This window comes from Oncorhynchus gorbuscha, linkage group LG05, assembly GCF_021184085.1.
Source record: "Oncorhynchus gorbuscha isolate QuinsamMale2020 ecotype Even-year linkage group LG05, OgorEven_v1.0, whole genome shotgun sequence".
NCBI classification, from domain to species: Eukaryota; Metazoa; Chordata; class Actinopteri; order Salmoniformes; family Salmonidae; genus Oncorhynchus; species Oncorhynchus gorbuscha.
The window spans coordinates 97,287,312-97,302,546 of NC_060177.1; the positions used below are offsets into that span (position 1 = coordinate 97,287,312).

Consider the following 15,235-nt stretch of genomic DNA (forward strand, 5'->3'; position numbering starts at 1 on the left):
CTACAGGATGCAAATTTCTGCCTGATGAAGCTGGCCTTGGCTTTCCTGACTGACTGCGTGTATTGGTTCCTGACTTCCCTGAACAGTTGCATATCGCGGGGACTATTCGATGCTATTGCAGTCCGCAATATATATATATATATACCTGGTCAGAGGTATTGAGTTATAGTTATGCCTGGTCAAAGGTAATGAGATGTGTATATATATCTGTATATATCATTACCTCTGACCAGGCCCCAGGCCTCCAGTGTGCAGGACAGGGCAGTCTGTTACAGGGCCGTCTGCTCTCTGGTTTCTCCCCACTGCAGTACTTGCTGTGGACTGAGCGGTTGGTCCCCTCATTAAGGAACTGGACACAGCGAACCGTCCGGATATGGAAACCCAAACTGCCACAAGTCTTAGTGCAGTGCTCCCAGTCCTCTGAGATCCATCTGGAGAGATAATAACAAACATAGTTAGAACAGGATAGAAGCCATAGAGGAACCATGCAGTTTCAATGATAAAGTGACAGCCATAGAGGTTCAGCCATAGAGTGACACCTATATAGTTACAACAGAAGAGGAACCAGAGCGACCACCACAGAGCGACCACCAAAGAGCTACACTAGGAGAGGAACCGTAGAGCTACAACCATAGAGACACACTAGGAGAGGAACCATAGAGACACACTAGGAGAGGAACCATAGAGACACACTAGGAGAGGAACCACAGAGACACACGAGGAGAGGAACCATAGAGACACACTAGGAGAGGAACCATAGAGACACACTAGGAGAGGAACCACAGAGACACACGAGAAGAGGAACCATAGAGACACACTAGGAGAGGAACCACAGAGACACATGAGGAGAGGAACCATAGAGACACATGAGGAGAGGACCCATAGAGACACACGAGGAGAGGAACCATAGAGACACACTAGGAGAGGCACCATAGAGACACACTAGGAGAGGAACCATAGAGACACATGAGGAGAGGAACCATAGAGACACATTAGGAGAGGCACCATAGAGACACACTAGGAGAGGAACCATAGAAACACACTAGGAGAGGAACCATAGAGACACACTAGGAGAGGCACCATAGAGACACACTAGGAGAGGAACCACAGAGACACACTAGGAGAGGAACCATAGAGACACACGAGCAGAGGAACCACACGAGGAGAGGAACCACACGGGGAGAGGAATCACACGAGGAGAGGAACCACACGAGGAGAGGAACCACACGAGGAGAGGAACCACACGAGGAGAGGAACCACACGAGGAGAGGAACCACACGGGGAGAGGAACCACACGAGGAGAGGAACCACACGAGGAGAGGAACCACACGAGGAGAGGAACCATAGAGACACACTAGGAGAGGCACCATAGAGACACACTAGGAGAGGCACCATAGAGACACACTAGGAGAGGAACCACACGAGGAGAGGAACCACACGGGGAGAGGAACCACACGAGGAGAGGAACCATAGAGACACACGAGGAGAGGCACCATAGAGACACATTAGGAGAGGCACCATAGAGACACACTAGGAGAGGAACCACAGAGACACACTAGGAGAGGAACCACACGAGGAGAGGAACCACAGAGACACACTAGGAGAGGCACCATAGAGACACATTAGGAGAGGCACCATAGAGACACACTAGGAGAGGAACCATAGAGACACACGAGGAGAGGAACCACACGAGGAGAGGAACCACACGGGGAGAGGAACCACACGAGGAGAGGAACCACACGAGGAGAGGAACCACACGAGGAGAGGAACCACACGAGGAGAGGCACCATAGAGACACACTAGGAGAGGAACCAGAGTGAATAGGAGAGGCACCATAGAGACACACTAGGAGAGGCACCATAGAGACACACTAGGAGAGGAACCAGAGTGAATAGGAGAGGAACCATAGAGATACACTAGGAGAGGAACCATAGAGACACACTAGGAGAGGAACCAGAGTGAATAGGAGAGGCACCATAGAGACACACTAGGAGAGGCACCATAGAGACACACTAGGAGAGGAACCAGAGTGAATAGGAGAGGAACCATAGAGATACACTAGGAGAGGAACCACAGAGACACACTAGGAGAGGCACCATAGAGACACACTAGGAGAGGAACCACAGAGACACACGGGGAGAGGAACCATAGCGACACACTAGGAGAAGAACCATAGAGACACACTAGGAGAGGAACCATAGAGACACACTAGGAGAGGGACCATAGAGACACACTAGGAGAGGAACCATAGAGACACACGAGGAGAGGAACCACACGAGGAGAGGAACCACACGGGGAGAAGAACCACACGAGGAGAGGAACCACACGAGGAGAGGAACCACACGAGGAGAGGAACCACACGAGGAGAGGAACCACACGAGGAGAGGAACCACAGAGACACACTAGGAGAGGAACCATAGAGACACACTAGGAGAGGAACCATAGAGACACACTAGGAGAGGAACCATAGAGACACACTAGGAGAGGCACCATAGAGACACACTAGGAGAGGAACCATAGAGACACACTAGGAGAGGCACCATAGAGACACACTAGGAGAGGCACCATAGAGACACACTAGGAGAGGCACCATAGACACACACTAGGAGAGGAACCACAGAGACACACTAGGAGAGGAACCACAGAGACACACTAGGAGAGGAACCACAGAGACACACTAGGAGAGGCACCATAGAGACACACTAGGAGAGGAACCATAGAAACACACTAGGAGAGGAACCATAGAGACACACGAGGAGAGGAACCATAGAGACACACGAGGAGAGGCACCATAGAGACACACTAGGAGAGGAACCATAGAGACACACTAGGAGAGGAACCAGAGTGAATAGGAGAGGCACCATAGAGACACACTAGGAGAGGCACCATAGAGACACACTAGGAGAGGAACCAGAGTGAATAGGAGAGGAACCATAGAGATACACTAGGAGAGGAACCATAGAGACACACTAGGAGAGGAACCAGAGTGAATAGGAGAGGCACCATAGAGACACACTAGGAGAGGCACCATAGAGACACACTAGGAGAGGAACCAGAGTGAATAGGAGAGGAACCATAGAGATACACTAGGAGAGGCACCATAGAGACACACTAGGAGAGGAACCAGAGTGAATAGGAGAGGAACCATAGAGATACACTAGGAGAGGAACCATAGAGACACACTAGGAGAGGAACCAGAGTGAATAGGAGAGGAACCATAGAGATACACTAGGAGAGGAACCATAGAGACACACTAGGAGAGGAACCATAGAGACACACTAGGAGAGGAACCAGAGTGAATAGGAGAGGAACCACAGAGATACACTAGGAGAGGAACCAGAGTGAATAGGAGAGGAACCATAGAGATACACTAGGAGAGGCACCAGAGTGAATAGGAGAGGAACCATAGAGATCCTTCTGTAGCTCAGTTGGTAGAGCATGGCGCTTGTAACGCAGGGTAGTGGGTTCGATTCCCGGGACCACCCATACGTAGAATGTATGCACACATGACTGTAAGTCGCTTTGGATAAAAGCGTCCGCTAAATGGCATATTTCTTTCTTTCTTTATTTCTATAGAGTGAATAGGAGAGTTACCATAGAGATACACTAGGAGAGGAACCATAGAGATACACTAGGAGAGGAACCAGAGTGAATAGAGATACGTCCTTCTGTAGCTCAGTTGGTAGAGCATGGCGCTTGTAACGCCAGGGTAGTGGGTTCGATCCCCGGGACCACCCATACGTAGAATGTACGCACACATGACTGTAAGTCGCTTTGGATAAAAGCGTCTGCTAAATGGCATATATTATTATTATAGATACACTAGGAGAGGAACCAGAGTGAATAGGAGAGGTACCATAGAGTGAATAGGAGAGGAACCATAGAGTGAATAGGAGAGGAACCATAGAGTGAATAGGAGAGGAACCATAGAGTGAATAGGAGAGGAAGCATAGAGATACACTAGGAGAGGACCTAGGAAAGCTAAGGCTAGCTTTTTCAAGCAGAAATTTGCATCCTGTAGCACAAACTCAAAAAAGTTCTGGGACACTAAAGTCCATGGAGAATAAGAGCACCTCCTTCCAGCTACCAACTGCACTGAGGCTAGGAAACACTGTCACCACCGATAAATCCACTATAATTGAGAATTTCAATAAGCATTTTTCTACGGCTGGGCATGCTTTCCACCTGGCTACCCCTACCCCAATCACCAGCCCTCCACTCCCCACAGCAACTCGCCCAAGCTTCCCCCATTTCTCCTTCACCCAAATCCAGATAGCCGTTTCTGAAAGAGCTACAAAATCTGGACCCCTACAAATCAGCAGGGCTAGACAATCTGGACCCTCTCTTTCTAAAATTACCTGCCGAAATTGTTGCAACCCCTATCACTAGCCTGTTCAACCTCTCTTTCGTATTATCTGAGATTCCCAAAGATTGAATGCTGCTGCGGTCATCCCCATCTTCTAAGGGGGAGACACTCTAGACCCAAACTGCTACAGACCTATATCTATCCTACCCTGCCTTTCTAAGGTCTTCGAAAGCCAAGTTAACAAACAGATTACCGACCATTTTGAATCCCATTGTGCCTTCTCCGCTATGCAATCTGGTTTCAGAGCTGGTCATGGGTGCACCTCAGCCACAGTCAAGGTCCTAAACGATATCATAACCGCCATCGATAAGAAACATTACTGTGCTGCCATATTCATCGACCTGGCCAAGGCTTTACCACATTCTGATCGGCAGACTCAACAGCCTTGGTTTCTCAAATGATTGCCTCGCATGGTTCACCAACGACTCCTCTGATAGAGTTCAGTGTGTCTAACCGCAGGGCCTGTTGTCCGGACCTCTTGCAGTCTCTATGGGGGTGCCACAGTGTTCAATTCTAGGACCGACTCTCTTCTTTGTATACATCAATGATGTCGCTCTTGCTGCTGGTGATTCTCTGATCCACCTCTACGCAGACGACACGATTCTGTATACTTCAGGCCCTTCTTTAGACACTGTGTTAACTAACCTCCAGACGAGCTTCAATGCCATACAACTCTCCTTCAGTGGTCTCCAACTGCTCTAAAATGCAAGTAAAACTAAATGCATGCTCTTCAACCGATCGCTGCCTGCACCTGCCCGCCAGTCCAGCATCACTACTCTGGAAAGTTCTGACTTAGAATATGTGGACAACTACAAATGCCTAGGTTTCTGTTTAGACTGTAAACTCTCCTTCCAGACGGACATGAATATTAAGCATATTAATCTGCTTTATAATGGATGTAGAGCCTAATTGACATACATATGCAGCGCGTGAATTCCATAAAAATGCACCTTTATAACAAAAGCATTACATGCATAATCTACTAAGTCAAAACCTGGTTGTTTTCATCTACTAAGTCTGAAACCTGAAGGTGTTTTTATCTACTAAGTCTGAAACCTGAAGGTGTTTTTATCTACTAAGTCTGAAACCTGAAGGTGTTTTTATCTACTAAGTCTGAAACCTGAAGGTGTTTTTATCTACTAAGTCTGAAACCTGAAGGTGTTTTTATCCACTAAGTCTGAAACCTGAAGGTGTTTTTATCCACTAAGTCTGAAACCTGAAGGTGTTTTTATCCACTAAGTCTGAAACCTGAAGGTGTTTTTATCCACTAAGTCTGAAACCTGAAGGTGTTTTTATCTACTAAGTCTGAAACCTGAAGGTGTTTTTATCTACTAAGTCTGAAACCTGAAGGTGTTTTTATCTACTAAGTCTGAAACCTGAAGGTGTTTTTATCCACTAAGTCTGAAACCTGAAGGTGTTTTTATCCACTAAGTCTGAAACCTGAAGGTGTTTTTATCTACTAAGTCTGAAACCTGAAGGTGTTTTTATCCACTAAGTCTGAAACCTGAAGGTGTTTTTATCCACTAAGTCTGAAACCTGAAGGTGTTTTTATCTACTAAGTCTGAAACCTGAAGGTGTTTTTATCCACTAAGTCTGAAACCTGAAGGTGTTTTTATCCACTAAGTCTGAAACCTGAAGGTGTTTTTATCCACTAAGTCTGAAACCTGAAGGTGTTTTTATCCACTAAGTCTGAAACCTGAAGGTGTTTTTATCCACTAAGTCTGAAACCTGAAGGTGTTTTTATCCACTAAGTCTGAAACCTGAAGGTGTTTTTATCCACTAAGTCTGAAACCTGAAGGTGTTTTTATCCACTAAGTCTGAAACCTGAAGGTGTTTTTATCCACTAAGTCTGAAACCTGAAGGTGTTTTTATCCACTAAGTCTGAAACCTGAAGGTGTTTTTATCCACTAAGTCTGAAACCTGAAGGTGTTTTTATCCACTAAGTCTGAAACCTGAAGGTGTTTTTATCCACTAAGTCTGAAACCTGAAGGTGTTTTTATCCACTAAGTCTGAAACCTGAAGGTGTTTTTATCTACTAAGTCTGAAACCTGAAGGTGTTTTTATCTACTAAGTCTGAAACCTGAAGGTGTTTTTATCCACTAAGTCTGAAACCTGAAGGTGTTTTTATCTACTAAGTCTGAAACCTGAAGGTGTTTTTATCCACTAAGTCTGAAACCTGAAGGTGTTTTTATCCACTAAGTCTGAAACCTGAAGGTGTTTTTATCCACTAAGTCTGAAACCTGAAGGTGTTTTTATCCACTAAGTCTGAAACCTGAAGGTGTTTTTATCCACTAAGTCTGAAACCTGAAGGTGTTTTTATCTACTAAGTCTGAAACCTGAAGGTGTTTTTATCTACTAAGTCTGAAACCTGAAGGTGTTTTTATCTACTAAGTCTGAAACCTGAAGGTGTTTTTATCCACTAAGTCTGAAACCTGAAGGTGTTTTTATCCACTAAGTCTGAAACCTGAAGGTGTTTTTATCTACTAAGTCTGAAACCTGAAGGTGTTTTTATCCACTAAGTCTGAAACCTGAAGGTGTTTTTATCCACTAAGTCTGAAACCTGAAGGTGTTTTTATCTACTAAGTCTGAAACCTGAAGGTGTTTTTATCCACTAAGTCTGAAACCTGAAGGTGTTTTTATCCACTAAGTCTGAAACCTGAAGGTGTTTTTATCCACTAAGTCTGAAACCTGAAGGTGTTTTTATCCACTAAGTCTGAAACCTGAAGGTGTTTTTATCCACTAAGTCTGAAACCTGAAGGTGTTTTTATCCACTAAGTCTGAAACCTGAAGGTGTTTTTATCCACTAAGTCTGAAACCTGAAGGTGTTTTTATCCACTAAGTCTGAAACCTGAAGGTGTTTTTATCCACTAAGTCTGAAACCTGAAGGTGTTTTTATCCACTAAGTCTGAAACCTGAAGGTGTTTTTATCCACTAAGTCTGAAACCTGAAGGTGTTTTTATCCACTAAGTCTGAAACCTGAAGGTGTTTTTATCCACTAAGTCTGAAACCTGAAGGTGTTTTTATCCACTAAGTCTGAAACCTGAAGGTGTTTTTATCTACTAAGTCTGAAACCTGAAGGTGTTTTTATCTACTAAGTCTGAAACCTGAAGGTGTTTTTATCCACTAAGTCTGAAACCTGAAGGTGTTTTTATCTACTAAGTCTGAAACCTGAAGGTGTTTTTATCCACTAAGTCTGAAACCTGAAGGTGTTTTTATCCACTAAGTCTGAAACCTGAAGGTGTTTTTATTAAGTCTGAAACCTGAAGGTGTTTTTATCCACTAAGTCTGAAACCTGAAGGTGTTTTTATCCACTAAGTCTGAAACCTGAAGGTGTTTTTATCTACTAAGTCTGAAACCTGAAGGTGTTTTTATCTACTAAGTCTGAAACCTGAAGGTGTTTTTATCTACTAAGTCTGAAACCTGAAGGTGTTTTTATCCACTAAGTCTGAAACCTGAAGGTGTTTTTATCCACTAAGTCTGAAACCTGAAGGTGTTTTTATCCACTAAGTCTGAAACCTGAAGGTGTTTTTATCCACTAAGTCTGAAACCTGAAGGTGTTTTTATCCACTAAGTCTGAAACCTGAAGGTGTTTTTATCCACTAAGTCTGAAACCTGAAGATGTTTTTATCCACTAAGTCTGAAACCTGAAGGTGTTTTTATCCACTAAGTCTGAAACCTGAAGGTGTTTTTATCACTAAGTCTGAAAAAAGGTGTGTTTTTTTATCTACTAAGTCTGAAACCTGAAGGTGTTTTTATCTACTAAGTCTGAAACCTGAAGGTGTTTTTATCCACTAAGTCTGAAACCTGAAGGTGTTTTTATCCACTAAGTCTGAAACCTGAAGGTGTTTTTATCTACTAAGTCTGAAACCTGAAGGTGTTTTTATCCACTAAGTCTGAAACCTGAAGGTGTTTTTATCTACTAAGTCTGAAACCTGAAGGTGTTTTTATCTACTAAGTCTGAAACCTGAAGGTGTTTTTATCTACTAAGTCTGAAACCTGAAGGTGTTTTTATCTACTAAGTCTGAAACCTGAAGGTGTTTTTATCTACTAAGTCTGAAACCTGAAGGTGTTTTTATCTACTAAGTCTGAAACCTGAAGGTGTTTTTATCTACTAAGTCTGAAACCTGAAGGTGTTTTTATCTACTAAGTCTGAAACCTGAAGGTGTTTTTATCTACTAAGTCTGAAACCTGAAGGTGTTTTTATCCACTAAGTCTGAAACCTGAAGGTGTTTTTATCCACTAAGTCTGAAACCTGAAGGTGTTTTTATCCACTAAGTCTGAAACCTGAAGGTGTTTTTATCCACTAAGTCTGAAACCTGAAGGTGTTTTTATCCACTAAGTCTGAAACCTGAAGGTGTTTTTATCCACTAAGTCTGAAACCTGAAGGTGTTTTTATCTACTAAGTCTGAAACCTGAAGGTGTTTTTATCTACTAAGTCTGAAACCTGAAGGTGTTTTTATCTACTAAGTCTGAAACCTGAAGGTGTTTTTATCTACTAAGTCTGAAACCTGAAGGTGTTTTTATCTACTAAGTCTGAAACCTGAAGGTGTTTTTATCCACTAAGTCTGAAACCTGAAGGTGTTTTTATCTACTAAGTCTGAAACCTGAAGGTGTTTTTATCTACTAAGTCTGAAACCTGAAGGTGTTTTTATCCACTAAGTCTGAAACCTGAAGGTGTTTTTATCTACTAAGTCTGAAACCTGAAGGTGTTTTTATCCACTAAGTCTGAAACCTGAAGGTGTTTTTATCCACTAAGTCTGAAACCTGAAGGTGTTTTTATCCACTAAGTCTGAAACCTGAAGGTGTTTTTATCCACTAAGTCTGAAACCTGAAGGTGTTTTTATCCACTAAGTCTGAAACCTGAAGGTGTTTTTATCCACTAAGTCTGAAACCTGAAGGTGTTTTTATCCACTAAGTCTGAAACCTGAAGGTGTTTTTATCCACTAAGTCTGAAACCTGAAGGTGTTTTTATCCACTAAGTCTGAAACCTGAAGGTGTTTTTATCCACTAAGTCTGAAACCTGAAGGTGTTTTTATCCACTAAGTCTGAAACCTGAAGGTGTTTTTATCCACTAAGTCTGAAACCTGAAGGTGTTTTTATCCACTAAGTCTGAAACCTGAAGGTGTTTTTATCTACTAGTATTGTGTAAAACCTGTTTTAGCGTTGTGGTGTGCTGGAGGCTATACTCACTGTGGCTGTGTACAGTCCTGTAGGTTACACATTCTCCTGATGGGTTTTGGCTTCTTGCTGACATCACAGTATCCCCGGTGGACCATCTTGCTGTCACCCTTTTTCCTGCAGCCATACTTAGTGTACTGGAACCCTAGGAGAGGAAATGGAGAGGAAGATGTAGGAATACCACTAAACTATTAGAACAAAAGGTGCTATCTAGAAGCTAAAATGGTTATTTTTTGATGAATGCTTTTTGGTTCCAGGTAGAACCATGTTGGTTCCAAGTAAAACATGTTGGGTTCATTGTAGAACCATTTCCAGAGTGTGTTCTACATTAAACACAAAAGGGCTCAACCTGGAACCAAGAAGGATTATACAATGGGGACTGCTAAAGATTATACAATGGGGATTGCTAAACCTGAACTAGATCTTGCTTTTTGAGAGACCCACTCACACACAACACTGAGAACAGCTCTAGAATTTTACCTCCAGAACAGGGTCTAGAACACTGCGACCAGCTCTTCAGGGCCCATTCGTAGATGTCCTCCTGAATGACGTTGTTGTTGTTGACGGGGACAGAGTCTTCATGGATGATGTATTTATACATCAGGGTCGACCTGGTCTCGTTGTCCTGAGGGATTATCTAAATAGGAAACAGAATCAAGGAGAGGGGAGTTTGAGTTTAGGGAGAAATTTCATTCAAACATTCATGAGAGTTATATGCAGATCTATGCTAACCTTATGTCTTAGAAATCAAAAGATATGGGCTGCATGATGTGAATATACTGTAGGCTATTGATGATTTAGGAAAGTTGCAAAAAAAGCTTGTGCTCTGTCCTTGCCTCAGGCTGCACAGCTGTTCTCTTCATCAAGTGATCATATTTTCACCCATCAGACTATTCTCAATTTAATCTCGTCTTTACTAATATATAAAAAAATATATAAAAAAATAATGATTTAGAAGGGCCCTTTATCAAAAGAGCAGGAACATGGGTAGAGGGAAAATACATATAACCGGTGTGCGAATAGCGAATGGATTCCCCTCGCTTTCCCGCCGGTTCGTTATTCAATGATACAGATTAGGCTACTTCGGAATTATAGTGGAGAATGTGCTTAATATGAGCAGCTGAGAAATAAATATAAGATCACTTATTTCACTCCACACGTCAACCACAATTTGAGGAGCATGCTCCCGCTGCATGACAGGTGATATTCCACCAAACTCTGTATGACATGGGCTCTCCAACCCTTTTCCTGCAGCTACCCAGTGCTTCATTTGGGAAACATGTTAGGGGACTGAACATATTTCACTAAACTGTTGACAGCCCCTCTGCACACTCTAGAAAGGAATAAAGGAGAGGAGAGTGGAGGAGATGGAAACGCATGGTGCTGAGACATTCTGTATAAAAAAAAATATTTAAAAAAATGCCCTATTACTTGGCTATTCAAAGTCAAATACAAATTCACTATACTTCTAGGCTAACTCTGTAAGCTGCCCTGCACAATCAATGAATCCAGAGCATCGCCTAGGGCTATACGTTCTCCCTCAGACTCATGGATAGAAAGTGTGGAGTGTAGCATAAGGTAACCAGTCCATCCAGTATGAATAATAACAGTCTACACTCAAAGGTGATTACTCCAATTAGTGTAATTTATATAATAATAATTTTATTAAAAATAAAAAATACATCTTCACATTTTCAAACAGTAGCTTTATATTTTCCAACAGGGTGATACATTTCGGTGAGGTTTTTTTTCTCGCCTGAGTAGCCTCGTTTCACTGCCAAAAATAAAATTAAACCATCTAGTATTCAGTGAAATAACACAATGTCAAATATAGGTAGCCTAGTCAAATAATTAACATCGAATCACAACTGTTACTCTCTCACGGGAAACCTTCACTCTCGCACAGATATTTAGAAATGAAAAATGACAATTTGAAAAATAAACCACGGGAGCCTTTTGAGAGAATAATGACAACTTTCAAGTAGTATGACATGTATAAAAGCAACAGATACCGTTAATAATATTGTGGAGGACTTCATTATTCCTGCTCCTGCTCCCTGCCTGTGCCATTAAACCCCTACAACTCATCCAGAACGCCGCAGCCCGTCTGGTGTTCAACCTTCCCAAGTTCTCTCACGTCACCCCGCTCCTCCGCTCTCTCCACTGGCTTCCAGTTGAAGCTCGCATCCGCTACAAGACCATGGTGCTTGCCTACGGAGCTGTGAGGGGCACGGCACCTCAGTACCTCCAGGCTCTGATCAGGCCCTACACCCAAACAAGGGCACTGCGTTCATCCACCTCTGGCCTGCTCACCTCCCTACCACTGAGGAAGTACAGTTCCCGCTCAGCCCAGTCAAAACTGTTCGCTGCTCTGGCCCCCCAATGGTGGAACAAACTCCCTCACGACGCCAGGACAGCGGAGTCAATCACCACCTTCCGGAGACACCTGAAACCCCACCTCTTTAAGGAATACCTAGGATAGGATAAGTAATCCTTCTCACCCCCCCCCTTTAAAATTTAGATGCACTATTGTAAAGTGACTGTTCTACTGGATGTCATAAGGTGAATGCACCAATTTGTAAGTCGCTCTGGATAAGAGCGTCTGCTAAATGACTTAAAATGTAAATGACTTAAATGACACATCAGTGACATGGCAGTAGATGTTTTGAAATAATTACTGCTTCGCATACAAGCCAGTGAATTATATGCGTTGCAGCTGGATGAGTCAACAGACGTGGCGGGCCTGGCTTAGCTCCTGGTATACGTCCATTACGTGTATGAGATTCAATTAAGGAAGAAATCCTCTTCTGCAAACAACTGGAAATAAGGACTGTACTGATGGCGCAAAAGCCATGACAGGGAGAGTTGTACTGCGCATGCAAGCAGTTGCTTCCTACACCACTTGGGTACACTGCAGCATCCACCGAGAGGCTCATGCTGCTAAGGGAATGCCTGACAGCTTGAAAGATGTTTTGGACACTACAGTGGAAATTGTTAACTTTGTTAAAGCAAGGCCCTTAAACTCTCGTGTATTCTCTGCATTACGCAATGATATGGGTAGCGACCATGTAATGCTTTTATAAAATTAAGGGGCAAAGTAGACACTTTTTTTTAAAATTGAGAGATGAGCTTAAAGTTCTCTTTACTGACCATAACTTTCACTTGTCTGACAGCTTGAATGTTGACGAGTTTCTCATACGACTGGTCTATCTGGGTGATGTTTTTTCTTGCCTGAATGATTTGAATCTAGGATTACAGGGAATTTCCGCAACTATTTTCAACGTGCGGGACAAAATTGAGGCTATGATTAAGTGTTTGGAGCTCTTTTCTTTCTGCATTAACAAGGACAACACACAGGTCTTTCCATCATAGTATGATTTTTTGTGTGAAAATGAACTCAAGCTTACGGACAATGTCAAATGTGATATAGCGAAGCACCCGAGTGAGCTGGGTGCGCAATTATGCAGGTACTTTCACGAAACGGATGACAAACTGGATTTGTTATCCCAACATCTGAACAAGAGAGCCTCATTGAAATTGCAACAAAGTGGTTCTGTGAAAATTGAATTGAACCTTTTCATGTGTGAGTTCCAAATATCTCTAGCCCCAGCATGAGTTTAATGCACGTGATGTTAGAACGTTCTCTCCATTCCAGAATGTGATTGTTACTCAACAGTACATTTAATCCACGCTGCCCTCAAACCAAGAGTTGCCATACAACTCTCCTTCCGTGGCCTCCAACCGCTCTTAGACGCAAGTAAAACTAAATCCATGCTATTCAACCGATCACTGTCCGCACCTGCTCGCCCATCCAGCATCACCACTCTGGACGGCTCCGACTTAGAATACGTGGACAACCACAAATACCTAGGTGTCTAGTTAGACTAGTAAAACTGACTATCCTACCGATCCTCGACTCGGTGATGTCATCTATAAAATAGCCTCCAACACTCTACTCAACAAACTGGATGCAGTCTATCACAGTGCCATCCGTTTTGTCACCAAAGCCCCATACACTACCCACCATTGCGACCTGTACGCTCTCGATGGTTGGCCCTCGCGTCATATTCGTCACCAAATCCACTGGCTACAGGTTATCTACAAGTCTCTGCAAGGTAAAGCCCCGCTTTATCTCAGCTCACTGGTCACCATAGCAGCACCCACCCATAGCACGCGCTCCAGCAGGTATATCTCACTGGTCACCCCCAATGCCAATTCGTCCTTTGGTTGCCTCTCCTTCCAGTTCTCTGCTGCCAATGACTGGAACGAACTGCAAAAATCTCTGAAGCTGGATACTCATATCTCCCCTCACTAGCTTTAAGCACCAGCTGTCAGAGCAGCTCACAGATCACTGCACCTGTACATAGCCCATCTGTAAACAGCCCATCCATCTACCTACCTCATCCCCATACTGTATTTATTTATTTATCATGCTCCTTTGCACCCCATTATCTCTACTTACACATTCATCTTCTGCACTTCTACCATTCCAGTGTTTAATTGCTACATTGTAATTACTTCACCACCATGGCCTATTTATTGCCTTAACTCCCTTATCTTACCTCATTTGCACTCACTGTATATAGACTGTTTTCTTTTGTTCTACTGTATTATTGACTATGTTTTGTTTTTTCCATGTGTAACTCTGTGTTGTTGTATGTGTCGAATTGCTATGCTTTATCTTGGCCAGGTCGCAATTATAAATGAGAACTTGTTCTCAACTGGCCTACCTGGTTAAATAACAAGTAATATCTAACAATTTCACAACAAATACCTAATACACACAATTCTAAGTAAAGAAATGGAATTAAGAATATATAAATAAATGGATGAGCAATGTCAGAGCGGCATAGATTAAGATACTGTAGATAGTATACAATACAGTATATACATATGAGATGAGTAATGCATAGACTAAGATACTGTAGATAGTATACAATACAGTATATACATATGAGATGAGTAATGCATAGACTAAGATACTGTAGATGGTATAGAATACAGTATATACATATGAGATGAGTAATGCATAGACTAAGATACTGTAGATGGTATACAATACAGTATATACATATGAGATGAGTAATGCATAGACTAAGATACTGTAGATGGTATACAATACAGTATATACATATGAGATGAGTAATGCATAGACTAAGATACTGTAGATAGTATACAATACAGTATATACATATGAGATGAGTAATGCATAGACTAAGATACTGTAGATGGTATAGAATACAGTATATACATATGAGATGAGTAATGCATAGACTAAGATACTGTAGATGGTATACAATACAGTATATACATATGAGATGAGTAATGCATAGACTAAGATACTGTAGATAGTATACAATACAGTATATACATATGAGATGAGTAATGCATAGACTAAGATACAGTAGATAGTATAGAATACAGTATATACATATGAGATGAGTAATGCATAGACTAAGATACTGTAGATGGTATACAATACAGTATATACATATGAGATGAGTAATGCATAGACTAAGATACTGTAGATAGTATACAATACAGTATATACATATGAGATGAGTAATGCATAGACTAAGATACTGTAGATAGTATACAATACAGTATATACATATGAGATGAGTAATGCATAGACTAAGATACTGTAGATGGTATAGAATACAGTATATACATATGAGATGAGTAATGCAT

At 42.2% G+C, this 15,235-nt stretch overlaps 1 protein-coding gene across 1 annotated transcript in view; it reads right to left on the reverse strand.

Annotated features, from left to right (window-relative positions):
- The window catches only part of adamts3 (ADAM metallopeptidase with thrombospondin type 1 motif, 3), a 210,783-nt gene that overhangs the window by 14,257 nt on the left and 181,291 nt on the right, over nt 1-15,235 (reverse strand). The window contains exons 20-22 of the mRNA XM_046348366.1: nt 10,025-10,181; nt 9,557-9,689; nt 224-431 (exon numbers count right to left, since the gene is read on the reverse strand). Of these exons, the coding sequence (XP_046204322.1) occupies nt 224-431; nt 9,557-9,689; nt 10,025-10,181 (498 nt within the window). The remainder of the gene's footprint in view (nt 1-223; nt 432-9,556; nt 9,690-10,024; nt 10,182-15,235) is intronic.